Source organism: Prionailurus bengalensis, chromosome A2 (genome assembly GCF_016509475.1).
Source record: "Prionailurus bengalensis isolate Pbe53 chromosome A2, Fcat_Pben_1.1_paternal_pri, whole genome shotgun sequence".
NCBI lineage: Eukaryota > Metazoa > Chordata > Mammalia > Carnivora > Felidae > Prionailurus > Prionailurus bengalensis.
The window spans coordinates 124,896,265-124,917,811 of NC_057348.1; the positions used below are offsets into that span (position 1 = coordinate 124,896,265).

Below are 21,547 nucleotides of genomic sequence, written 5' to 3' on the forward strand. Positions count from 1 at the left end.
TAAGTGTTCATTATTCCTGTAGTCCTGCTTTGTAAGGGAAAATATGAACATCAGCTGAGAGCAAGGAGAACCTAAGAAATGGTGCTTCAACTCATTCTCTGTGTAGGTGAATCCCTCACTAGTGGCCTTGCATTTTCTTTTTAAATTTTTTTTTTCAACGTTTATTTATTTTTGGGACAGAGAGAGACAGAGCATGGACGGGGGAGGGGCAGAGAGAGAGGGAGACACAGAATCGGAAACAGACTCCAGGCTCTGAGCCATCAACCCAGAGCCTGACGCGGGGCTCGAATTTGCAGACCGCGAGATTGTGACCTGGCTGAAGTTGGACGCTTAACCGACTGCGCCACCCAGACGCCCCAGCATTTTCAAGAGCTTTGCAAATCTGTTCAGTTGGCCATTTCCTCCTTTATCTTGCAAGTACTGAGTATCTCACAAGACACCCTGAAAAAAGATGAGGCTATAAACATGAGTGAGGCACAGCCACTACTAATCAGGAGCTTACCATCTAGCAGAGATCTCAGAATCTAGAGAGCTCTTTTAGAATTCTGCTTGGGGATCAAAATTTCCAATCACATTCCTCCTTCCAGCATCTTGACTCCAAAATCATTACCTTAATCTACTTTGAAGGACACAGTTAATGGACTCAGTCTGCTCTGTGAAACCACATCTGCTGAGGCAGCCAATCAAGCAACAGCAGTAATAATGTCGCCATTCATTTACCAGAAAGTTACCACGCTCTTACCACGTAATGAGAAGATGTTAGGGTCTGGAGACATGACGACACATTAAAAAAAATCTTTATCCCTCATAACAAAATTAGAGAGAAATACAAAAAATAAATGTGTTTGTTCATGTGTCATGGTACTTTGATGGTAAGCTAGGGAGAGGCCCAGAGGAGGTAATCAACCAATCCTGGTATGTAGAAAAGGCTTCATAAAGGTGGTAACCTTGAACTAAACCCAGAGGAGTTAGGATATCCTTAAGCAGAGGTGCATAAAGAAACTCCCAAGCGAAGGGAGCAACATGAAGAAAGGGGCTGGCAGAGTGAATGGCCAAGGAATGGTCAAGGAACAGTAAGGGTCTCCCATAGAAGGTCTGTTGGCTGCATCTTCTTTATGCATTACTGGACTAACCAACAGTCTCCATCCTTCACACACCCTGACTAACTAGCACCCACGACTAGCAGGATAGTCCCTAAGAAGCTGTCCGTTTCTGCTCCCACTACTTAGGTTATAGGAGTCCCAGGGGTCTGTTCCCAAACCAGTTTATGCCAGTTGTCCTCATTATTAAAACTATATAATGGACATAAACAACATGAAAGGGTTGTTTCTGTGAAAATTAAGTTGGATACATTGGAAAGACTTTTTTTTTTTTCCTGAGTCACTAAAAGAAGCAATAGAATTAAGCACAGGGAATGTAACTATAAAAGAATGAAAAAGGATTATAAAAATCTCTACAATGAGATTCTGCCTCAAATTGCTTCGCTGGTATCTCAAGTTTTCCAATTTAAAGAAAACAAAACTGGAAATCATAAAAGATGCATTATGGATGTATTTTCTGCACACAAAAGAAAGATGATGCATAAAATCAAATAAAACTCTTGGCCCTACATTAAAGAAATGGATAAATACATGCACATTAATGTTTTATATAAAAATGTTTTAAGATGGGGTTGTGTGCGTGCTTCCTTTTTTTAACCAACGTTTTGATCAATTAACCAGCTGTCAGTATAACTGCTGGTAGAAAGGGTTTCCCTTATGGTATGAATTTGTAATAGGACCAGAAAAGATCAGACCTAAGAGGTAGGCAGGAAGGCTCCAAAAGTCACAGTAGGATGATTTGTAGTTTATACTGTAGAGCAGGAGGTGGGGGGGTGGGGGGGAGGCAAACTGTAGCCCTCCCACCAAATCCAGCCTGCAGCCTATTTTTATAAACAAAGTTATTATTGGGACACAGCTATGTTTGTTCAGTTAGAGGACAGTCTATGGCTGCTTCCACTCTACAGTGGCAGAACTGAGGAGTTGTTACAGAGACAGTGTGAAGGTATACATGGAGGTTTAGTTTATGCCTTCAGGAAAGGTATGAAATCATGCCCTCCTGTCCAGTTACCTCTCAACAAAAACCTTAGGCCACTGTGTGACCAAATACTGTTGCCCCAGAGCACAGGGAAATACACAGAAACAAACAATAAAAAAACTCTCAACTCTTGGGGATGGGGGCATACAATGGCTGGCCCCGGGTACCACACCAATTCCATGAGAAGTCACCTACTACTAGGGGAAGGGCATAAAACTCTCCCACACAAGACTCACCACATAGATATAAAGCATAAGTTCGACAGTCATGGTGGAGAAGGAACTGGAGTGCTGAGAAGGTCCCAACCCCATGGCCCAGATGCACAGGTGGATATAAGAGGCTGAGCTTAGGCAAAGTAGAACCCTCCAGCCAGCAGCTTAGCAAGCACTGAGCAACAAGAGGCAGCAGTGTTACAGGAATGCAGATGCAGATGAGGGGAGAGAATGGATTATTAGAACACCCCACGCCCCAGCTCCCACCATCACTGAACACTCAAAGAGGAATTTGAGGCATAGGGGTTGCAAGTGACCATAACAACAACATCGGTAACCAGTAGGACAATGCAAATTGAAGCTAGGGCCATATAGCCCAACAATCTCACTCCTGGGTATTTACCCCAGGGAAAAGAAAACTTACATTCACACAAAATCTTATACGTAGATGTTCGTAACAGCTTTATGTGGAATTGCCGAAAACTGGGAACAACCCAAATATAATGAACTTATTATCCTCCTGTATTCTCAAGAGGCACCACCATCTCCCATGAACACCCAAGCCAGGACCCATAATACAGTGTAGACTTCTCTCTCTGCCTCCCATTTAAAACATCTATCACTCAGTCCCCAAGTCCTCCTAATTTTACCTTACAAAGTATACCTCAAATCTGCATCCTTCTCTATATCTCAATTCCTATTTGACATACCCCAGGTACTACTTATCTCTTTCCTGAACTTTTGCACATTTCCCTAACAAGTGTAGTGTAAAATCTAGCACTGGACCTCCCAAATTGATCCCCCAACAGTAACTAAAGAAATCTATTTGAAACAGGTGTTTGAACACATCAACATTCAATTGCTCCCACAGTACACAGGGGAAAAAGCGCAAGAGTTCCTTTAACTGGCACCAGAGACCCTAAATGGCCCAACTCTTGTCTCTGCAGCCCCATTTCGTGCCGCTTGGAAGCTCCTACTCCAGACTTCAGCAACTACAAACTGATGTTGTTTCATATACACAAGCCACGGAGTCTCTTACCTCACTTTTTCTTGCCACAACTTTGCTCATGGTGTCATCCCTGTCTAGAATCAGTGTCCTTCACCCCCTTTCCATGCGACCCCTTCATATTGACCCTTCAGGGTTCAGTTCAGGTGTTCCCTCTTTCTTGGTTTCTCCCCACTCCACCCATATCTGTGCTCCAACTGGGAACCCACGCTCATACTTGCAAGAAGCCATCAAAGGGGCAGTAATGCCTGCAGGGAGCCTGTTTTGGCTTTTCTGAGTATTTCAGCTTCCTAGGATCTCTCACCGAAGAAATTTCAAGAAACGGGAGTAATAGTGGGGAAGTGATTAAGACTTTTAAAGTGCACCCTTTGTTCCCAAGGTCCTGTTAATTACTATTTAAGAAAAGTTTATTTGCAATATATTCAATTACTTAGGTAACTAAATAGCTTTTTACCGATCAGATCCAGCAGCATTTGCTTAATAGCAACAAGTGCTGTGGCCCAGGCTTCACTGATAATCTACTCCTAGATATGGGCTCATTAAAGACTGAGCTCCAGGAGAAAAAAGAAATGTTACTGGGGGTACAATATAATTGTTAATGTATCACTTCAGTTCAGAAAAACATAAGTTTAGGGATTTTCCCCATTATTCTTTATTTAAAGAATACGTAGGGGTGCCTGGGTGGCTCAGTCAGTTGAGCGTCCAACTTCAGCTCAAGTCACAATATCACGGTTTGTGAGTTCCAGCCCCATGTCTGGCTCTGCACTGAGGGTGCAGAACCTGCTTGGGATTCTCTCTCTCTCCCTCTTTGTCTGCCCCTTCCACGCTCTCTCTCTCTCTCTCTCTCAAAAATAAATAAATAAACTAAAAAAAAAAAAGAATATGTAAAACAAAAGAGAATACCCAAGGAACTTCAATTGGCCCAATCCACTCATACCTCCAGTCCATTCCTGCCAGGAAACCCTTCATGAGATTTCTATTAATCAGGTCATAACCCACGACTCTCAAGACGCTGCTCAAATCTGACCTTCTCAGAACTTCTCTGATTTCTCTAATCTTTGACACTTTTGTTGTAGTTCCCATGTGCTTGTCCATGCTCTAATTGTCACCTACAGAGAAACAAAAAGAAAAAGACAGACAGGCATAAGACTGGGAGGGCCCAATACCTTACATGACAGACCCTACCTTGTGAATGGTCAAAGGAAGCTCCTGGAAAAAAGAGGACATGTCAGTTAGATATAGAAAGGTAAATAATAATTCAACAGACTGACAAATGGAACAAGGCAATTTCAAGAAGACGGAATGCATGTCTGAAAACATGAATGTGTGATCACTATGGTGTTCAATATAAAAATGCCAGGTGGTTACTTAGCAAGACGTAAGTCTTAGCAAGTCTTTATGCTAAGTTGGGAGCTCAGCCTTTATCTTGTTTACAATACAGATCCTGAAAAGGAAGATTTACCATCACAGTTCTCTAAAGGTATAAAAACAAATCCAATGGGTGGAGTGACCCTACAAATAGAGGAGGCTGAGAGAAAAATCAGGGCAGCCAGGACAGGGAATGAGGGCATGGGAGGAAGAATTGTGCCTGTATATTGGTCTAGGGATTAAAGGAAAACAGATAGAACAAGAATTGGGAAGGGAAGGGGAGGAGAGGGGAGGGGAGGGGAGGGGAGGGGAGGGGAGGGGAGGGGAGGGGAGGAAAAAAACCAGTGTGGTGAAGACTAGACACTAACATCCAGTCTGGGTTACAAGTCTGACTTTAGCTGTAACTTGTTACACAATCTTAGAAAACATTTTAATCACACGAAGTTTGCCTATCTCTCAAATGAGGAATTTATAGTTTTTTGTTAGATTAAAAAATCTTGAGATACTTTAAATACTTAAAATATTAACAAAGATATAATGACTGCTTAGTAACATTCCTTAGGATCACGCTCCATGTTGTACAGAAACCTGGATTGAGAGTAATAATTCTCCTTTGAACAATGAAGCCGACTCTAGTTACATGAGATGTCACCATGGGGGGAAGCTGGGTGATGGGTACGTGACGACTCTCTGTGCTATTTTTGCAACATCTTGTGAGTCTTTAATTATTTCAAAATAAAAATTGATTTTATTTATTTTTAAAAAATGTTTATTTTGAGAGAGAGAGAGAGAAAGAGTGTGAGTGGGGGAGGGGTAGAGAGAGCTGGAGAGAGAGAATCCCTAGCAGGCTCCATGCTGTCAGTGCAGAGCCCCATGTGGGGCTCGATCTCACCCACTGTGAGATGATGACCTGAGCTGAAATCAAGAGTCAGATGCTTACCTGACTGAACCACCCAGGAACCCAAGTTTCATTTTTAAAAAGCCATAAATGCATTTTCCAAACCATAGAGACAATTTATTTGACAAATACGTTCTGAGCACCTACTACATGCCATCCCCTGCTCTGGATGCTAGCCTCCCTTCTGTTCTCATTCTCCAGCATGCACAGAAGTAATTAACCAAGTGACAGTGCCATTTTCAGTTTTTGTTACTCCTCTTTAACAGAAACACAGTAATAAAAATAAACCATTGGAAATGAAATCATGAGCGGCCTACTCCAAAATAGGAGTTTCTTTTGTGGTTTAGCTGTTCAGCTTTCCGAGAGCCTGAACTCAACCAAATGGATACCCTTCACTTCTAAGTAAGGTTCTGCCCACTCTTCTGTCTGAGCAGAAATGCACAGAAACCACAGATTCTCTCCCATAAAACCTGGCAGTGTTTCTCAACAAAGGCAGGATTAGAATGTTGGTCTGAACAGTTTCGTAGAGGGTATAGTTCGTATGTCATGCAGGACAGAGTTGACACTTGCTTTATCTTTGTGCAGCCTGAAGCCAGGGTGTGTGTCTTCATGACCATACTAACGCCTCGATTTCAGCCCCCACGCACCCTCCCACCACAGCAGGACAGAGCAGTCTACAGCCTCAAAAATCGGCACAACCCTACACTGAGAGCCTGCTGCAGTATGCTTAGCACATCTAGCCCCATTCACTAATTATCTACAGTCAATCATAAAATAATGAGTAAATTACCTGTGTTCTACCCATCCTCTTCTCTTCCTTCACTGTATAAACCCAGCTCTGCCTCCATCAGCTGATCACAGCCAATTACTCTGACCACAGCTGTGACTTCTCTTCTTGACTGCTAGTCCCTGGACCAACGAGTCCAAAGTGTCTTCGTGTCAGCCATCACTTTCAGTTCGAGGGGACCCTTGCTATGACCCCCATCAGATTTGCAACTTCCTTTTGGGACTAGGACCTCCAGCCTGCAGAGCAGAGAGGTTTACACAGTGCCCCCCAGGGGTTCACTGGGAGTAATATGCAGTGTGACCATTCCCACCTCTACCCCTTGGTTCTCAGGCATATGTATATCTCCTGTTAGTGACACAGCACCATAAAGAGAGCTCTGATTTAATGCAGACGCAGCATTTTGGAGGATGGGATTCCATGCTTTCAGAGTATTGCCACTAAGCTGGCACTTTGTGCCTTTACTAGTGCACCCCAGTGCTCCAGGAAGACAGCTGTGCTGGGTGGTGCACTGTGTGACATAAATAGATTCTATGATCCATGGTGCAAGCCTATATCCCCTTCACAATGAAGTGGGTTTCCTGATCAGATACTGTGTTATGCGGGATTCCATTCTAGTTGGGCAATCAGAAATCCTCTAGAGATTGGTGAATGGTGTTGACTACAACTCAGAGGTCAGGGAAAGCATGTTCATACCCAGAATAAGTATACGCTGGGAAGATGGACAGCTGGCCCTTGAAATATTGAAGGGTCCAATGTAGTCAGCTTGTCACAACGTAGCTGGTTGGTCTTCTTAAGAAATAGTGTCATACTGGGGCTCAGTGTTGATCTCCACTGTTGGTAATTCAAAGACATTCAAATACAGCAGTAGCTAGATTGGCCATGATAAGGGGTAATTCATCATGTTGTCCAATGAGTAGTCTTGCTGTCTGCCACTATTATGAGGAAGCAGATATGGAGTTATTCCAAATGCTAAGTATATTCGTATAAATTAAACATTCAGGGAATGGGGAAATGAATAATGGAGGGTCTGCAGATCTAGTGAACCATTCCATTTCAACTAGGATTCTATTTGTTACCTGGCCCCAAAGATTCCACTCTTATAGTCGGGCCAAAATGACACTTCGGGTCTCTAGGTATCATGTCAACATAGAGCCTGTGCCTCAGTACTCAAAATGTCTGTATATTCTTCTTTCCCCAGTGTACAGTCACACAAATAAGTGACCATAGGTCCCTTTGGGGAAGGACTAGGAGAATTATTATAGTGCAGCCTTACCATGTATAATAAGACCAGGCTCTATGACCACCTTTCCTACATCCACTCTAGCATAGTTGGGAGCTTCTTTGTAATGCAGGTGCTCCTCTCACCAGTACATTCTTGATGAGTGATGTGTCTTCTGAGTCCTTCCATGGAATATAATTCTCTGGTGGGTCTTCTGGCTTTACACAATATATCCATTATAGCATGCACACTTTACTTGGCCTTTTTATTTTTATTTTTTCTACTGTCTGCCGGGGCAACTCAGGCATTTCTCTTTTGCCTAGGAAAGACCAGCACTTTCTCCAGACTTCTAAGAGCTACCCTGGCAATGAATTTGCCTTGCCTCTTGGGTCTTTGACAGAGTGTTATATCCCATGTTCCAAGGAAGTGACTCTAAGTCAATGAATTCTTACTTATCCTGTTTTAAGTACCAGCCCTATCCATCAATTAGCAGAGAATCCCTATAGCACTGTTTTAAGAATGATTCTGGATCACATGATCAATTAGTGATATGTCATGGAAGGGTGAGAGGGAGCTTCTAGACATATATTTTACCATTTCTGATATAGATATCTACACAACTTTCAATCTAAGTACAGAAATGAGTAGAGATAACCACAGGAGCCTAAAGTCTCTGACTTTGGTCTCAAATCTTGGCCTCAGTTCCTCTGTTGTTTAGCCAATTAAGTTAATGAAATTGATAGATCATGCACTTGATTTTTTCCAGGCATAGATGTTGAAAGGGGAAAGGAGAAGAAAGAAAAGAAACCTGGAGTGAAAGTGGAGTGCTGTCATTGCTGGTAGGGAGGTAACAAGAGGTCGACATTATAAAACAGTGGGTACAAGAAGAGGGATTTTGAGGGGCTTCTTAAAGATAAATATTTTCCTTTTCTCAATTTTTCCCTTATCGATCCTCACACAGTCCTTATTTTGGTACAGATCTAAACCCCCTTAAAACTCCTCTTCTGTGACTTAAAAGGTAAACTGTATGGTTACCAAAATCATTTTAGTCATTACCAAAATCCTTCCAAGGTGGTTACATCTGAGTGGTAACAAGACTTAATAATAAAAGTCAATGAACTCCTGCCTTGCCTTACTTTTCCTTAATGACCACCTGATAAATCAGAAGGAAAAAAAAAAAATCTCCCTAGGAATTGATTTCTATTGTGGCAAGGCTGGAAATTTGAAAGAGACTAAAGTTAACCACTTGCATGTTTTTGTTAGACTCTTTCACAGGACTGGTTAACATCTTGACAGATATCATTTGGCGATTCACTGGAGATTTTATGGCACCTGATCTCGTTTGCCGAGTGGTCCGCTATCTGCAGGTATGTAGCCCTTTAAAAATATGAGGCAAAGTGACAAGTAGTTTTTGGAGTCTTCACAAGGAAAATAATATAGAACTCAACACTTCCACACAACGAACTGCTCACTTCCTCCTAGTTGGAAGGATAAGACAAATTGGTAAGATTTTTAAATTTTTTTTTTGCTAAAAATAATTAATATATAAAGCAAACATAAATAAGCATTAATAAGAACATAAATATTCACATTTTAAATTGGGGGGGACGGTAAATATGAAGGACTTTGACATATTCTGGCTTTCTTGGTCCATTCAGGCTACTGTAAAAATACCACAGAGTAAGGGTCTTATAAAAACAACAAACATTCATTTCTCACAGTTCTGGAGGCTGGAAGTTCAAGATCAGTGTGCCAGCAATTGTCAGGTGAGGGCCCTCTTCCAGGTTACAGACTTCTCATGGCAGATGGAATAAGGGAGCTCTGCCAGGCCTTGTTTATAAGGGCACTAATCCCACTCATTCATGAGGGCTCCACCCTCATAACCTAACCACCTCCCAAAGGCCTCACCTCCTACCATCATCACACTGGGCATTAGGATTCATATGAATTTTGGTGGGATACAAACAGTCAAAGTTCTTTTTTTGTTTGTTTTTTGGTTTTTATTCCTTTAATTTTTTCCTCCTGAAACTAACACAACACTGGCTACTGTTCTTTTTGAAAAACTGTGACAGATTGTCAGAAAATAAGTATTATCTCTAGTTGTTTTAACTTGTGGTGCCTGTATTACCACCTAAATTGGACTTTTAAAAATATCTATTGGTGTTTGAATTTCTTCTTATTTAAATTGCCTACTATCCTTTTCAATTTTTTTATAACTTGGATACTTGGTTTTTTTTTTAATATTTATTTATTTTGAGAGAGAGAGAGAGAGAGAGAGAGAGAGAATCCCAAGCAGGCTCCATGCTATCAGCACAGAGCCAGACTTGGGGCTCAATCTCATGAACTGTAAGATCATGACATGAGCTGAAAATCAAGAGTTGGATACTTAACTGACTGAGCCACCCAGGCATCCCTGGGATACGTGCTTTTCCTTAATTATTGCTAATATATATTTTTAGATTAAAGACATTTATACTTTGCCTGTTGAATATACTTTAATGTAAAAATTACTAATGCAAATATATATGCATAAAATAGATGGTACAAAATATTATTTACCATATACATATATTATATTATTAATACACCATATATGTACATACTATGGATTTAGGCACTTCAACTAATACAGAAAGAATGAACTGTTTCATAACTGGCAGAACTGATGTGTTCTGTTTCTGAGCTCTTAAAATTATTTTCCATTAATAATTTTTATTTTGATGCCCATATTCCAGATCTAAATTATTGTAGCTCTAGAGATGTAGAGTACATTTCTGGAAAACCTTATCCCACAGTATTCCACTTGTTAGTAGGGTTTTTAAGAATCTTCATATCTATATTCATCTATGATTTTCATTTATTCTATCATTTTCAGACCTTGGAAATGGAGTTACTCCATTTTCAGAAAATTAATAGAGAATAGTTACAATTAAAAACCTTTGGGGTGCCTGGGTGGCTCAGTCAGTTAAGAGTCCAACTTTTGATTTCTGCTCAGGTCATGATCTCATAGTTCGTGAGTTTGGCCCTGCCTCAGCCTCCATGTTGATGGTGCAGAGCGTGCCTGTGATTCTCTCTCTCTCACTTTCTCTCTCTCTCTCTGCCCCTCCCTCACACTCTCAAAATAAATCAATAAATTTTAAAAGACTAAATAAAATAAAAATCTTTTGTGTTCTGAATATAATCTTGAAAGTTCAGTAGATGTGAAAGACCCCTGATTACCATTTTTAAAACATATTTTAATTCCTTATTGAAAAAATTTTGCTTCCTTGTAGATAAATGTTATCAATTGCTTACTGTGGCAATTGCTGAGAAATAAATTATGCCAATACTTTGTGTTAGAAGCAGGGATATAGTTGAACTAAATAGCTCTCAGTTGAAGTAAACTAAACTATCTATCAAATTGACCTAATTGGCATTTACACAACACTTCATCCAACAAAGCAGAATACTTATTCTTATCAAACTCACATGGAACATTCACCAAGGGAAATTATATCCTGGACCATAAAATACACCTTAACAATGTAAAAGAGTGGAAATAGCACAAAGTATGCTCTCAGACCAAATTACAATTAAACCAGAAATGAATAACAGAAGGATAGCTGGCCAATCTCAATGTTCTGGGGGATTAGACCCACTCTAGGTAACATGTGGGTCAAATTAAACATGAAAATACAACTTATCATAATTTGTAGGACAATAAAAACAGTGCTTTTGGAGAAATTTATAGCATTAAATTCTTGTATTAGTCAAGAAAAAAGACCTAAAATTAATAATCTAATCTTCTACCTTAGGAAGCTAGAGAAAACAGACAATGTATACCTAAAGCAAGTAGAATTTTTTTTTATTTTTTTTTTCAACTTTTATTTATTTTTGGGACAGAGAGAGAGAGAACATGAACGGGGGAGGGGCAGAGAGAGAGGGAGACACAGAATCGGAAGCAGGCTCCAGGCTCCGAGCCATCAGCCCAGAGCCTGACGCAGGGCTCGAACGCACAGACCGCGAGATCGTGACCTGGCCGAAGTCAGACGCTTAACTGACTGCACCACCCAGGCGCCCCGCAAGTAGAATTTTTTAAATGATAAAAACTAGAGCAGAAATTACTAAAATTGAAAGCAGTAAATCAACAGTGAAAATCAATGAAACCATAAGCTGATTCTTTGGAGAGATAATAAAATTGATAAACTTCTAGTGACAGTAAACAAAAGAAGAGGGTTGGCACAAATTGTTAATATTAAAAATGAAAGAGGGTTAATTACTACTGATCCTATAGATTTTAAAAGGATAATAAAGGAATGTTATGAACTATATGCCTGAAACTTTGATAATTTACTTGAAATGGACCAAATCCTTGAAAGACACAATCTACCAAAACTCATATAAGGAAAAATAGACAAGATGAGTAGGCCTATATCTGTGAAACAAATTTAATTAATAATTAATAATCTTCCGAGAAATAAAGCACCAGGCCTAGATGGGTTTACTGGTGAATTCTACCAAATATTTAAGGAAGAAATTATACCAATAAGTTGCTAATTTTTCTAGAACACAGAAGCAAAGGGAATGTTTCCTAACTCATTCTGTGAGTCCAGCATTATCCTAACATCAAAAACAGACAAAGGAATTACTGGAAAGGAAAACTATAGACCTATATTTCTTGTGAAAATAGATGTAAAAATTATCAACAAATACTAGCAATTGAATCAAAGTATTTATAAAAAGGACTACATACCACGGTCAAATGGAATTTATTCCATGTATAAAAACCTGGCTCGACATTTGAAAATCAATTGATGTAATCCATTATCTCAAAAGACAAAGAAGAAAATGTATATGATTATTTCAATAAATACCAAAAAATCATTTGATAAAATCCAATATCGATTCATGATAAAAACTCTCAGTAAACTCTTCATGGAGGAAAATTTCCTGAACTTGATACAAGAACATCTACAAAAAGCTACAGCTAACCTCATACTTAATGGTGAGAAACTGGATGCTTCTTTCATAAGATTGAGAGCAAAGCAGGGATGTTCACTCTCACTACTCACTACAGTATTCAGCATCATACTGAAGTCCCACTAACTCAACAGGACAAGAAAAATAAATAAAAGGTATACAGATCAGGAAAGGTGAAATAATATCTTTGTTCACATATGACAAGATTGTCTATGCAGACAATCTGAAAGAATTGACAAAAAACAAAACCAAACAAAACCACAGAGAACCTATGGGCTTATTAAGTGAAAATAACAAGATTACAGAATATAAGATTAGTAAACAAAAGTCAATTGTGCTTTTATATGTCAGCAATAAGCAATTTGAATTTAAAATTAAAAACACAATACCATTTATGTTAGCACCAAAAATATGAAAGCTTACGTATAAATCTAATAAAATACGTGCAAGATCAGTATGAAGAAAACTACAATACTTGATCAAAGAAATCAAAGAATATCCAAATAAATGGATAGCTATTCTATGTTCATAGAAAGGAAGTCTCACTATTATTAAGATGTCAATTCTACTCCAATTTATAAATTCAATGCAATCCCAATAAAAAGCTCACCAAGTTATTTTATAGATATAGACAAACTCTAAAATTTATGTGGAAAGGTGAAAGACACAGAATAGCCAACACAATATTGAAGAACACAAATGAAAGACTGATACTATCTGATTTCAAGACTTACTATAAAGCTACAGCTAAATCAAGACAGCATGATATTTGCAAAAGAATCAACAAATAGATCAGTGGAACAGAATAGAGGCCCAGAAACAAATGCACACAAAAAGTCAACTGATCTTTGACAAAGGAGCAAAGACAGTTCAACAGCCTCTTCAAGAAATACTGCTAGAATCATGGGATATCCACATTAAAAAATAATAATCATCTAACTACAAACCTTATACCTTTCACAAAAACTAACTCAATATGGATCATAGACTTGAATGAAATATGCATGCTATAAAACTACTAGAAGAAAACATAGGAGAGAAGCTAGGGTACTTAGGATTTCTCCGTGACTTTTTAGGTATAACACCAAAAGCGCAACCCAAGAAAGAAAAAAAATGAAAAGTTTGATTTTATGAAAATTTCAAATTTCTCTGCAAAAGACACTGTTAAGAGACAGAAAAGACAAGGCACAGAATGAGAAAAAAAATGTTTGCAAAACACATACTTGATAAAGAATTTGTATCCAAAATATACCAGACCTGGATGCCTAGGTGGGGCTCAGTTGGTTGAGCATGGGACTCTTGATTTTGGTTCAGGTCAGGATCCCAAGGTCATGGGATCGAGCCCTGTGTTAAGCTCTGTGCTGAGCGTGGAGCCTGCTTAAGATTCTCTCTCTCTCTCTCTCTCTCTCTCTCTCTCTCTGCCCCCTCTGCCCCTTCCTCCCTTCACTCTCTCTCTAAAAAAATGTATACACACACACACACACACACCTCTTAAAACTCAACAGTAAGGAAACAGCCCACTTAAAAATAGGCAAACTATCTGAACAGACAGCTAACCAGAGAAGATATATAGATAATGAACAAGCATATCAAAAGAAACATAATATGGCATTAGGGAATTGCAAATTAAAATGAGAAAGCACTACATACTTATTAGAATGACTAAAATCCAAACAACTGATGATACAAAATGCTAGTGCTGTTTGTAGGAGTGCAAAATGGTACAGCCATTTTGGAAGATATTTTGGCAGTTTCTTAAAAAATTGAAAATACTCTTGGGACACATAGGTGCCTCAGTTGCTTAAATGTCCAACTCTTTATTTCGACTCAGATCATGATCCCAGCATCATGGGATCAAATCCCGTGTCAGGCTGTGTCCTGACAGTGTGGAGCCTGCTTGGGATTCTTCCTTTCTCTCTCTTTCTCTCTCTGTTTCCCCGTCCCCTTCTTGCACACACACGCTTTCTCAAAATAAGGACATAAAGATTAAAAACAAAGAGAAAATACTCTTATCGTGCAAGATAGCAATTGTGCTCCTAGATATATATCCAATTGAGTTGATGGCTTATGTTCACACAAACTTGCAGAAGAATGTTATAGCAACTTTATTCATAATTGTCAAAAATTGGTAGTAAGATGTTCCTCAAATGCTGAAAGGATAAAAAAAAAAACTTTGGTACTTCAATATCATGGAATACTATTTAACAATAAAACATAATGGGCTATCAAGCCATGAAAAGTCATGGGGGAATCTTACATGAACTTTGCTAAGTAAAAGAAGTCAGTCTGAAAAGGCTACAGAAGTATGATAACTATATGATGTTCTGGAAAAGGGAAACTATGGAGACAGTAAAAATATCAGTGGTTGCTAGGGATTTGGCAAGATAGACTAGGTAAAGTACGAGGCATTTTTAGGACAGTGAAGCTTTTCTGTATGAATCATTGATAGGGGACATTATTCATTTGTCAAAACCCATAGAACTATACAACACAAGTATGGACTTTAATGGTAATGTATTGATATTGGATCATCAAATTTAACAAATGGACTACACTTAAGATGTTAATAATGGGGAAAAGTTGGGGATGGAGGTGTAAACTATCCTTTTTTCTATGAATCTAAAATTGCTCTAAAAAATAAAGTATATTAATTTTTTAAGTCAATCCAGGGATCCTCCTTTACATGAATCCAATCTGGTATTTTTCTAAATAAAATTTTTCTAAGTTTGCTGCATTTAAGTCTCAACTTCTGTGCAAGATTTTCTTTGGTTTTATATTTCCTAGGTCATTTTTGTCAGAATAGAGGGGTGGGGTAGTGAGAATTCAGACATATGTCCTCAATCTGCCATCTGTTATCCAAATGGTATCCCATATGTTGTTGATGTGTAGAATTTTCATTGTTGACATTTATGAATTGACTATAATTGTACTTTGATTTCCTTCTTGACTCAAGTTAATTACAAGGGTGTTTAAATTTCCAAGTGGTATTTAAAAAAAAAATAACATGATACTGATTTCAGTTTTTATTGCTTGTTGTTTTAAATATGCAAATTATATAAATTGTATAATTTTGAAATCTATTGAGGGATTTTTTTCTTGGTAGTTTATTTTATGATCAATTTTTGAAATGTTGCCTAGATATTTTACAATAATGTGTATTATCTTTTAAATGTGTTTAATTATTTCTATGTATTATTGTGTTTTATACTTGGTAAGTCTTTGAACATTTTAGTTATGCATATTTAGTATTATGTTACTTGTTACATATAAGTTTATTAGTATTCTGTCATCATTATGTATTGTATCAATAAAAATAATCCCTTTGTCCCATGTAGTACAGTTTGCTTTGAATTTAATTTGTCAAATAGTAGTATTGTAGTAAATGCCTTCTTTTGATTTTAGTTTTTCCTATGCCTTTGGCATCACTCTATTTTTAAACTTTGATAATAATTTGGACTGAGAGGCTTATTTTCAACACAGTATACAGTTAGATTTGTGGAAGGGTCTTGTACATAGTCTTTGTTTTAGTCAAGGAGGTTAAGTCATTTATATTTATTGAGACAAATAGTGTTTGGTGTTATTTAAGTCACCTCATTTTAATCTTTATGTGTTAATTTTTTTATTTATATGTTTTTTTTCCTTCCTGCTTGGTTGTTAATTGTGGTAGGCTGAAAAATGGCACCCCCAAATCCAAATTCTAATCCCTGAAACCTATATATATTACCTTATATGGCAAAAAAGGACTCTGTAGATGTAATTAAGTCCAGGAATTTGAAATGAGGAGATTATTCTGGATTATCTTGATGAGTTCAAGTGTAATTACATATATCCTTTATTAAAAGGGAAGGGGGGAGATTTGACAAACAGACAGAAGAGCCATTGTAACCATAGATTCAGAGATGAGATTGGTGTGGCCACGAGTCAAAGAATACTGGCAGCCACCTTCAGCTGAAAGAGGCAAGGAATGGATTCTCCTCTGGGGCTTGTGGAGGGAGGGTGGCCCTGCCAAGACCTTAATTTTTGACCCAGTGTAACTGATTATGGACTTCTAGTCTCTAGAAGTGTAAGAAAGTGCATTTATGCTGGTTTAAACCATGAAGCTTGTGGTGATTTGTTACAATAGCTGTAAGAAGCTAATAAATTATTATCCCCCCTTTTATTTTGTGTCATAGCTTATCTTTAATTTTTAAATGTAATATGTCTCTATCAAAGTAAAAAACAACAGAGATGTCTAAAATGACCAAATGGAAATATATAATATGATTTCTTTCCTTCTACTCTCTCTTCTCACTCAATTCCCCAGATTTTTCCCTGGAATGTTTCCTAACTATATTCATAATGATGTTGTAAACATTTTGTGGGATTTGGGGGGACTCATTGCTTACCATAGCTATTATTATTCAATCCCGTCCCTCTTCTAGAGTTGTTAATTTTTAAACAATGCTCAGTCAGCAGAAATATTTCCTCAAGGAAGATTTTTCAGGAGATTATGTGATGTTATACTTTCTTTTTTTATACATTTAAGAAAACTATTCTGTGCCTTGGCACAGAAATGATATTTACAAAATTCTTGGATCATAATTTTTCTTTCAAAACTCTGAACATGTTTTTATGCTGTTTTCTGGCATTTATTTTTGTAAAAAAGAGGCATGACAATTTGAGATGCATTTCTTTTATGTAACCTTTAATTTTTTTTTTACCCTGCCTACAAGTTTGAAGACCCTTGAAATTAACTACTCTTTTTGACTGTCTGAAAGTACATCTCTTTGTGTTAACATCGCCTACTCCTCCAGCCACTCCTTATTGTGACCTTTTTCGTCTTGCTTCAAATTCTGAACTTGTGTTGGCAAGTTCCTCAAGGTCACAGTCACTCAACACAGTCAAAGATGGCTGAGATTCTTACGACCTTCTCACCAAGACGTTCCATCCCCTAGAGTTCTGCCCTTGGGAGCTTTCTTTCTCATATTCCTCGAATGCCACCTCCTATGCTGTGTGTGGCCATCCTTAATAGTTCTAAATTCATAGGTCACACATACAAATCCCACTTTTCTCTAAGAAGACTGTTGTCTAAATTTTTTGGTTAAATTTGGCCAAAATTCTTCCCCCTGTCCATATTGCATCTTTTTAGCAAGAGGAGAATTTCTTCTTATATCCCTCAGGAAAGCCTTCAATCTTTAATCAGAACTCCCACCCTGTGGCACCTTCCACAACATTAGTGCCAGGATGCATTTGCGGTGGTGTTATACAAATAAAAATAATAGAGAACAATAACATAGTTGATTGTTATTTTTCTGAATGACAGAAAGAACAATAAGGTATAAATTCAGACAAAAGTTATTGCCAAAGTCACGGTAGTTCTATTTTGTTTTTAGGAGAGATTCAGACACTCACCCTTAGACTCTGGTCTTTGAGTTATTCTTCCCTGCTCTGGAATTGATCCAAAGGTTACAAAGCAGAGATATGACTAGACTCTTGGTATAAATAAGGCTCAAAGTTACCTGAAAACTTTCCACCTTGATCATTCTTTCAGAAATATTTCATTTAATTACATTTTGATTATGCTTTTAACATGAGAGATGTTAACCTCTTATATCCCAATTTCCTTCTCTGCAAACTATGCAAACAACACTGTACTCAGGATAATTAAAGGGCATGAGTAAGGTTAATAAAAGAGAGGGTGGGAAGGAGGAAGGGGGGGACCCAAGGACTGGCCTTAATGAACAGTTATACCAGAGAAGTGGAGGAGGAAGTGAGCTCTGAGACTGTCAATGCAGATGATGATAAATGATTCTAAACAGCACATGGGCTCCCAGAAACCAGATCCCTTCCATTGTCTCTCAACAACTCACACTGATAAAAGGCAAATGAACGTTTGTTTCTAATTATTCTGGAATGTCAATTGTGGCAGGGAAAATTAGGTTAGCTTTAAAAGTCAATTACAAACAAATGTACCATGCAAATGTCAAGAGAGACTGATCCTGAGATGTGGAGTCTCCAAGAAGCCAAATGAATGAGTGAGGAAGGGTGATCTGGAAGCATTCTCCCCAGCTACGACTAACAATGACAAGTGCAGCACCAAGAACAGCAATCTGCTTGTAGACACAGGGAGTGAATCATTCCTCTCCCTCACCCAAACTTCATCCCTCCCTAGGTTTGGTGCGCAGGTTTCTCAATAGCACAGAACATTCTTCTTCCCATTGTGTGGATTCCCTCACTTCTATGAAGTCATGCACCCCCTCTCGTTTCTGTCTTCAGGTTGTGCTGCTCTATGCCTCTACCTATGTCCTGGTGTCCCTCAGCATAGACAGATACCATGCCATCGTCTACCCCATGAAGTTCCTGCAAGGAGGTGAGCTGGCTCAACCAAGCACTATTCTGTAAGAAATCATCCTTGGGTGAGAGTGGGATTGTTCTCACTAATATCTCCTATGGTTCTTTTCCTCCCACTTTCTCCTTCTCTGCTTTCTTTCTATTTAATGGGTCTGATTGTCCATAAAGATGTAGAAAGAGAGGCAGAATGCCTGGGGAAATGCTGATGGTTCCCACGGATGGTCAAGAGCTACTAAGGAGGGTAGTTTGCTGGGCCCACTTTGTGACCATTTCCCTTGACCCTAATACCTCTGGCCTCTTCCTTTAGAGCAGTGTTGACACATACACCTCTCCCAAGAAATGAATATTCCCACTGCAACTTGCTCATTTTCCAGAAACAAGCACCTTGCCCTCTGTACTCCCAAACCATAGAAATAATTGGAAAGATTTTTTTTAATTCATAACAATACTGGAAACAAAGAACATTCTCCTTGATCCAGTGATAGTAAGGAATCCTTAGGAGGATGCAGATGGGTCAGAGGGAAGACTGAAGCCACACGGTTGCCAGTACCCACAGGCTACAGTAATGTGGGTAAAGTGTTAAGATTGTGTAAAGGCCCAGGGCAGGAAGGACTCAAGGAAACTAACGGGTGATTTCTGGAGCACAACAAGGAGGGTTGATCACTGCATGTTTCCTTTCCCTTTGGCCACCCCTGCCCTAGAGAGGCAACAGGGATGGAGGTCTCTTCCTCCTAATCGTGGGGGTGTTGGATTTGGAGAGACAGAGTTGGGGGTCTTAGGAATCAATGAGTCCTTGGAGGGGTGATGGGTACCTAGTCATGAGACTAATTATCCATTACTCTGCCCATGGGCAGAGCTTACTTTCCTCCATGACCCCTGAAAGCAAGTAATAACGCAATGTTCAGTGACCCATACCACGCTTTCCCAAGCAGCCCATGAAAACTTATGAAATGAAGAACCTAATGTGAAATCTTGACTACAAAGATGAGGTGCAATCAAATATAGAAAATGGGACAAAAGTCAAAACGTGGCCAATAGATAATACTTTAAAATACCATTCTGTGTAGTTTACAACTAAGAAAGCAAAATGAACAGAACAAGCAGAACGTTAGAATAAGTAGAATTAGTGTCATCAGAATCTATTGAATATATCAGATAATATTGGCACATGTGCCCTTTGACATAGGAATTCTACTTTTTGGTATCTTCTCTTGACAAACACCCACATGCATGCAAGTATGCACACATGTCGTTTATGGTAATGTTGCTTAGAATAGCAGGGATTCCCTCGCTGGAGGAATGGCTGGCTAGCCTATGTAGAAGTTTCAGTAGCTTAGATTTATTGATTGCATACTATATTCCATTCACGATTCTAAGCTCTTTATGAATGTTAGGTACTTTAATTCTTACAACATCTCTGGGAGATAGATGCTATTATTATCTGAATCTTATAGTCTGGACAATTGCAATTCAGATAGTTAAAGTAACTTGCCTAAGATCACACAGCTGGTAGGTGTAGGGGCAAGGTTTGAACCCAAGACAGCATGGGTGTCTTTGACTACCATATATCCTGCCTCTCAGTGAGGCATTGGGATAGCAACGGATAGTAAAAAAAAAAAAAGAAAGAAAGAAAGAAAGAAAGAAAGAAAGAAAGAAAAGAAAAGAAAAGAAAAGAAAAGAAAGTAATAAGCAATTGCTTCCAAGGACACACACCAAATAGTTCTCACTTCTGGGGATGGGATTTGGACTAGTCATAGTGACCACAGGGACTTACATACAAGAAGGTATATTGATGTGTTGTGTGCAGTTAAAACCAATTTAAAAATATAATTTACACCTGTTTTAGGCTTTTTCTAGGGTTGTTTGTGTGTGTGTGTGTGTGTGTGTGTGTGTGAAGGTACATGACCACTACTGAGCTTTCTAGGCACTACCATTGCCTCAGTGATTATGATAAAGAAGGAAGCAGGGAGTGAGATGAAGGAAAATGGGGAAACATTTTATGCTCTATACGAAAGTGTGATATACTTATTCATTCATCTATTTATTTACGCCCAGTAGGCCCCAGGAAGGTTTGAGTGGGGACATACAAAAAACACATACACCAGGGTATTTCAAAGTGCAGAAATATGAGTGAAGGGAAATCATATAAGAAAACATGTGAGAGGTGTCTCAGGATGCTTGGCAGAAGGTGGAGGCTTAGGGAATCCGTAGACAGAAGGAAAACGTGGTCAGTTACCCATGTCACCATACTCATTAGATTAAAAAAAAAATCAAATGTTTAGCTCATGGAAGATATGATGAGTTCTAGAAACACTGCAATATTATGAACAGTGTCCTAAATTACAGAAAAGGCAGGAATGAATATCACAGTGTTCTGTTAAAGATGTAAAGCAATTTATTTCCTCACTACAAAATTAATAGAGGTTCAGTGTTGGGCACTTAGAAAATAATCATCTCCAATGGCTTCGGGGAAAGATGAAAGTTGGAAATCGACATTAACCGTTTTCCCTTCCTCGCTGCCAATTCCTCTGAAGTCATGGAAGAGCCATAGAAATCGAGGACACTTGGGGTGCCTGGGTGGGTCAGTCTGTTAAGTGTCTGACCTTGGCCCCGGTCAAAATAGAGGAGACCTGGAGCTGGGTGGGAGCCAAGGAAAGAAGCCATCCAAATCCCAGAAACTTCAAGGAATTCC

General features: G+C 38.7%; 1 protein-coding gene across 1 annotated transcript in view; it reads left to right on the plus strand.

The window, feature by feature from the left end:
- NPSR1 (neuropeptide S receptor 1) overlaps positions 1 to 21,547 on the plus strand; it is a 154,000-nt gene that overhangs the window by 88,500 nt on the left and 43,953 nt on the right. Inside the window, exons 3-4 of the mRNA XM_043589237.1 lie at positions 8,830 to 8,933; positions 18,781 to 18,874. Of these exons, the coding sequence (XP_043445172.1) occupies positions 8,830 to 8,933; positions 18,781 to 18,874 (198 nt within the window). The remainder of the gene's footprint in view (positions 1 to 8,829; positions 8,934 to 18,780; positions 18,875 to 21,547) is intronic.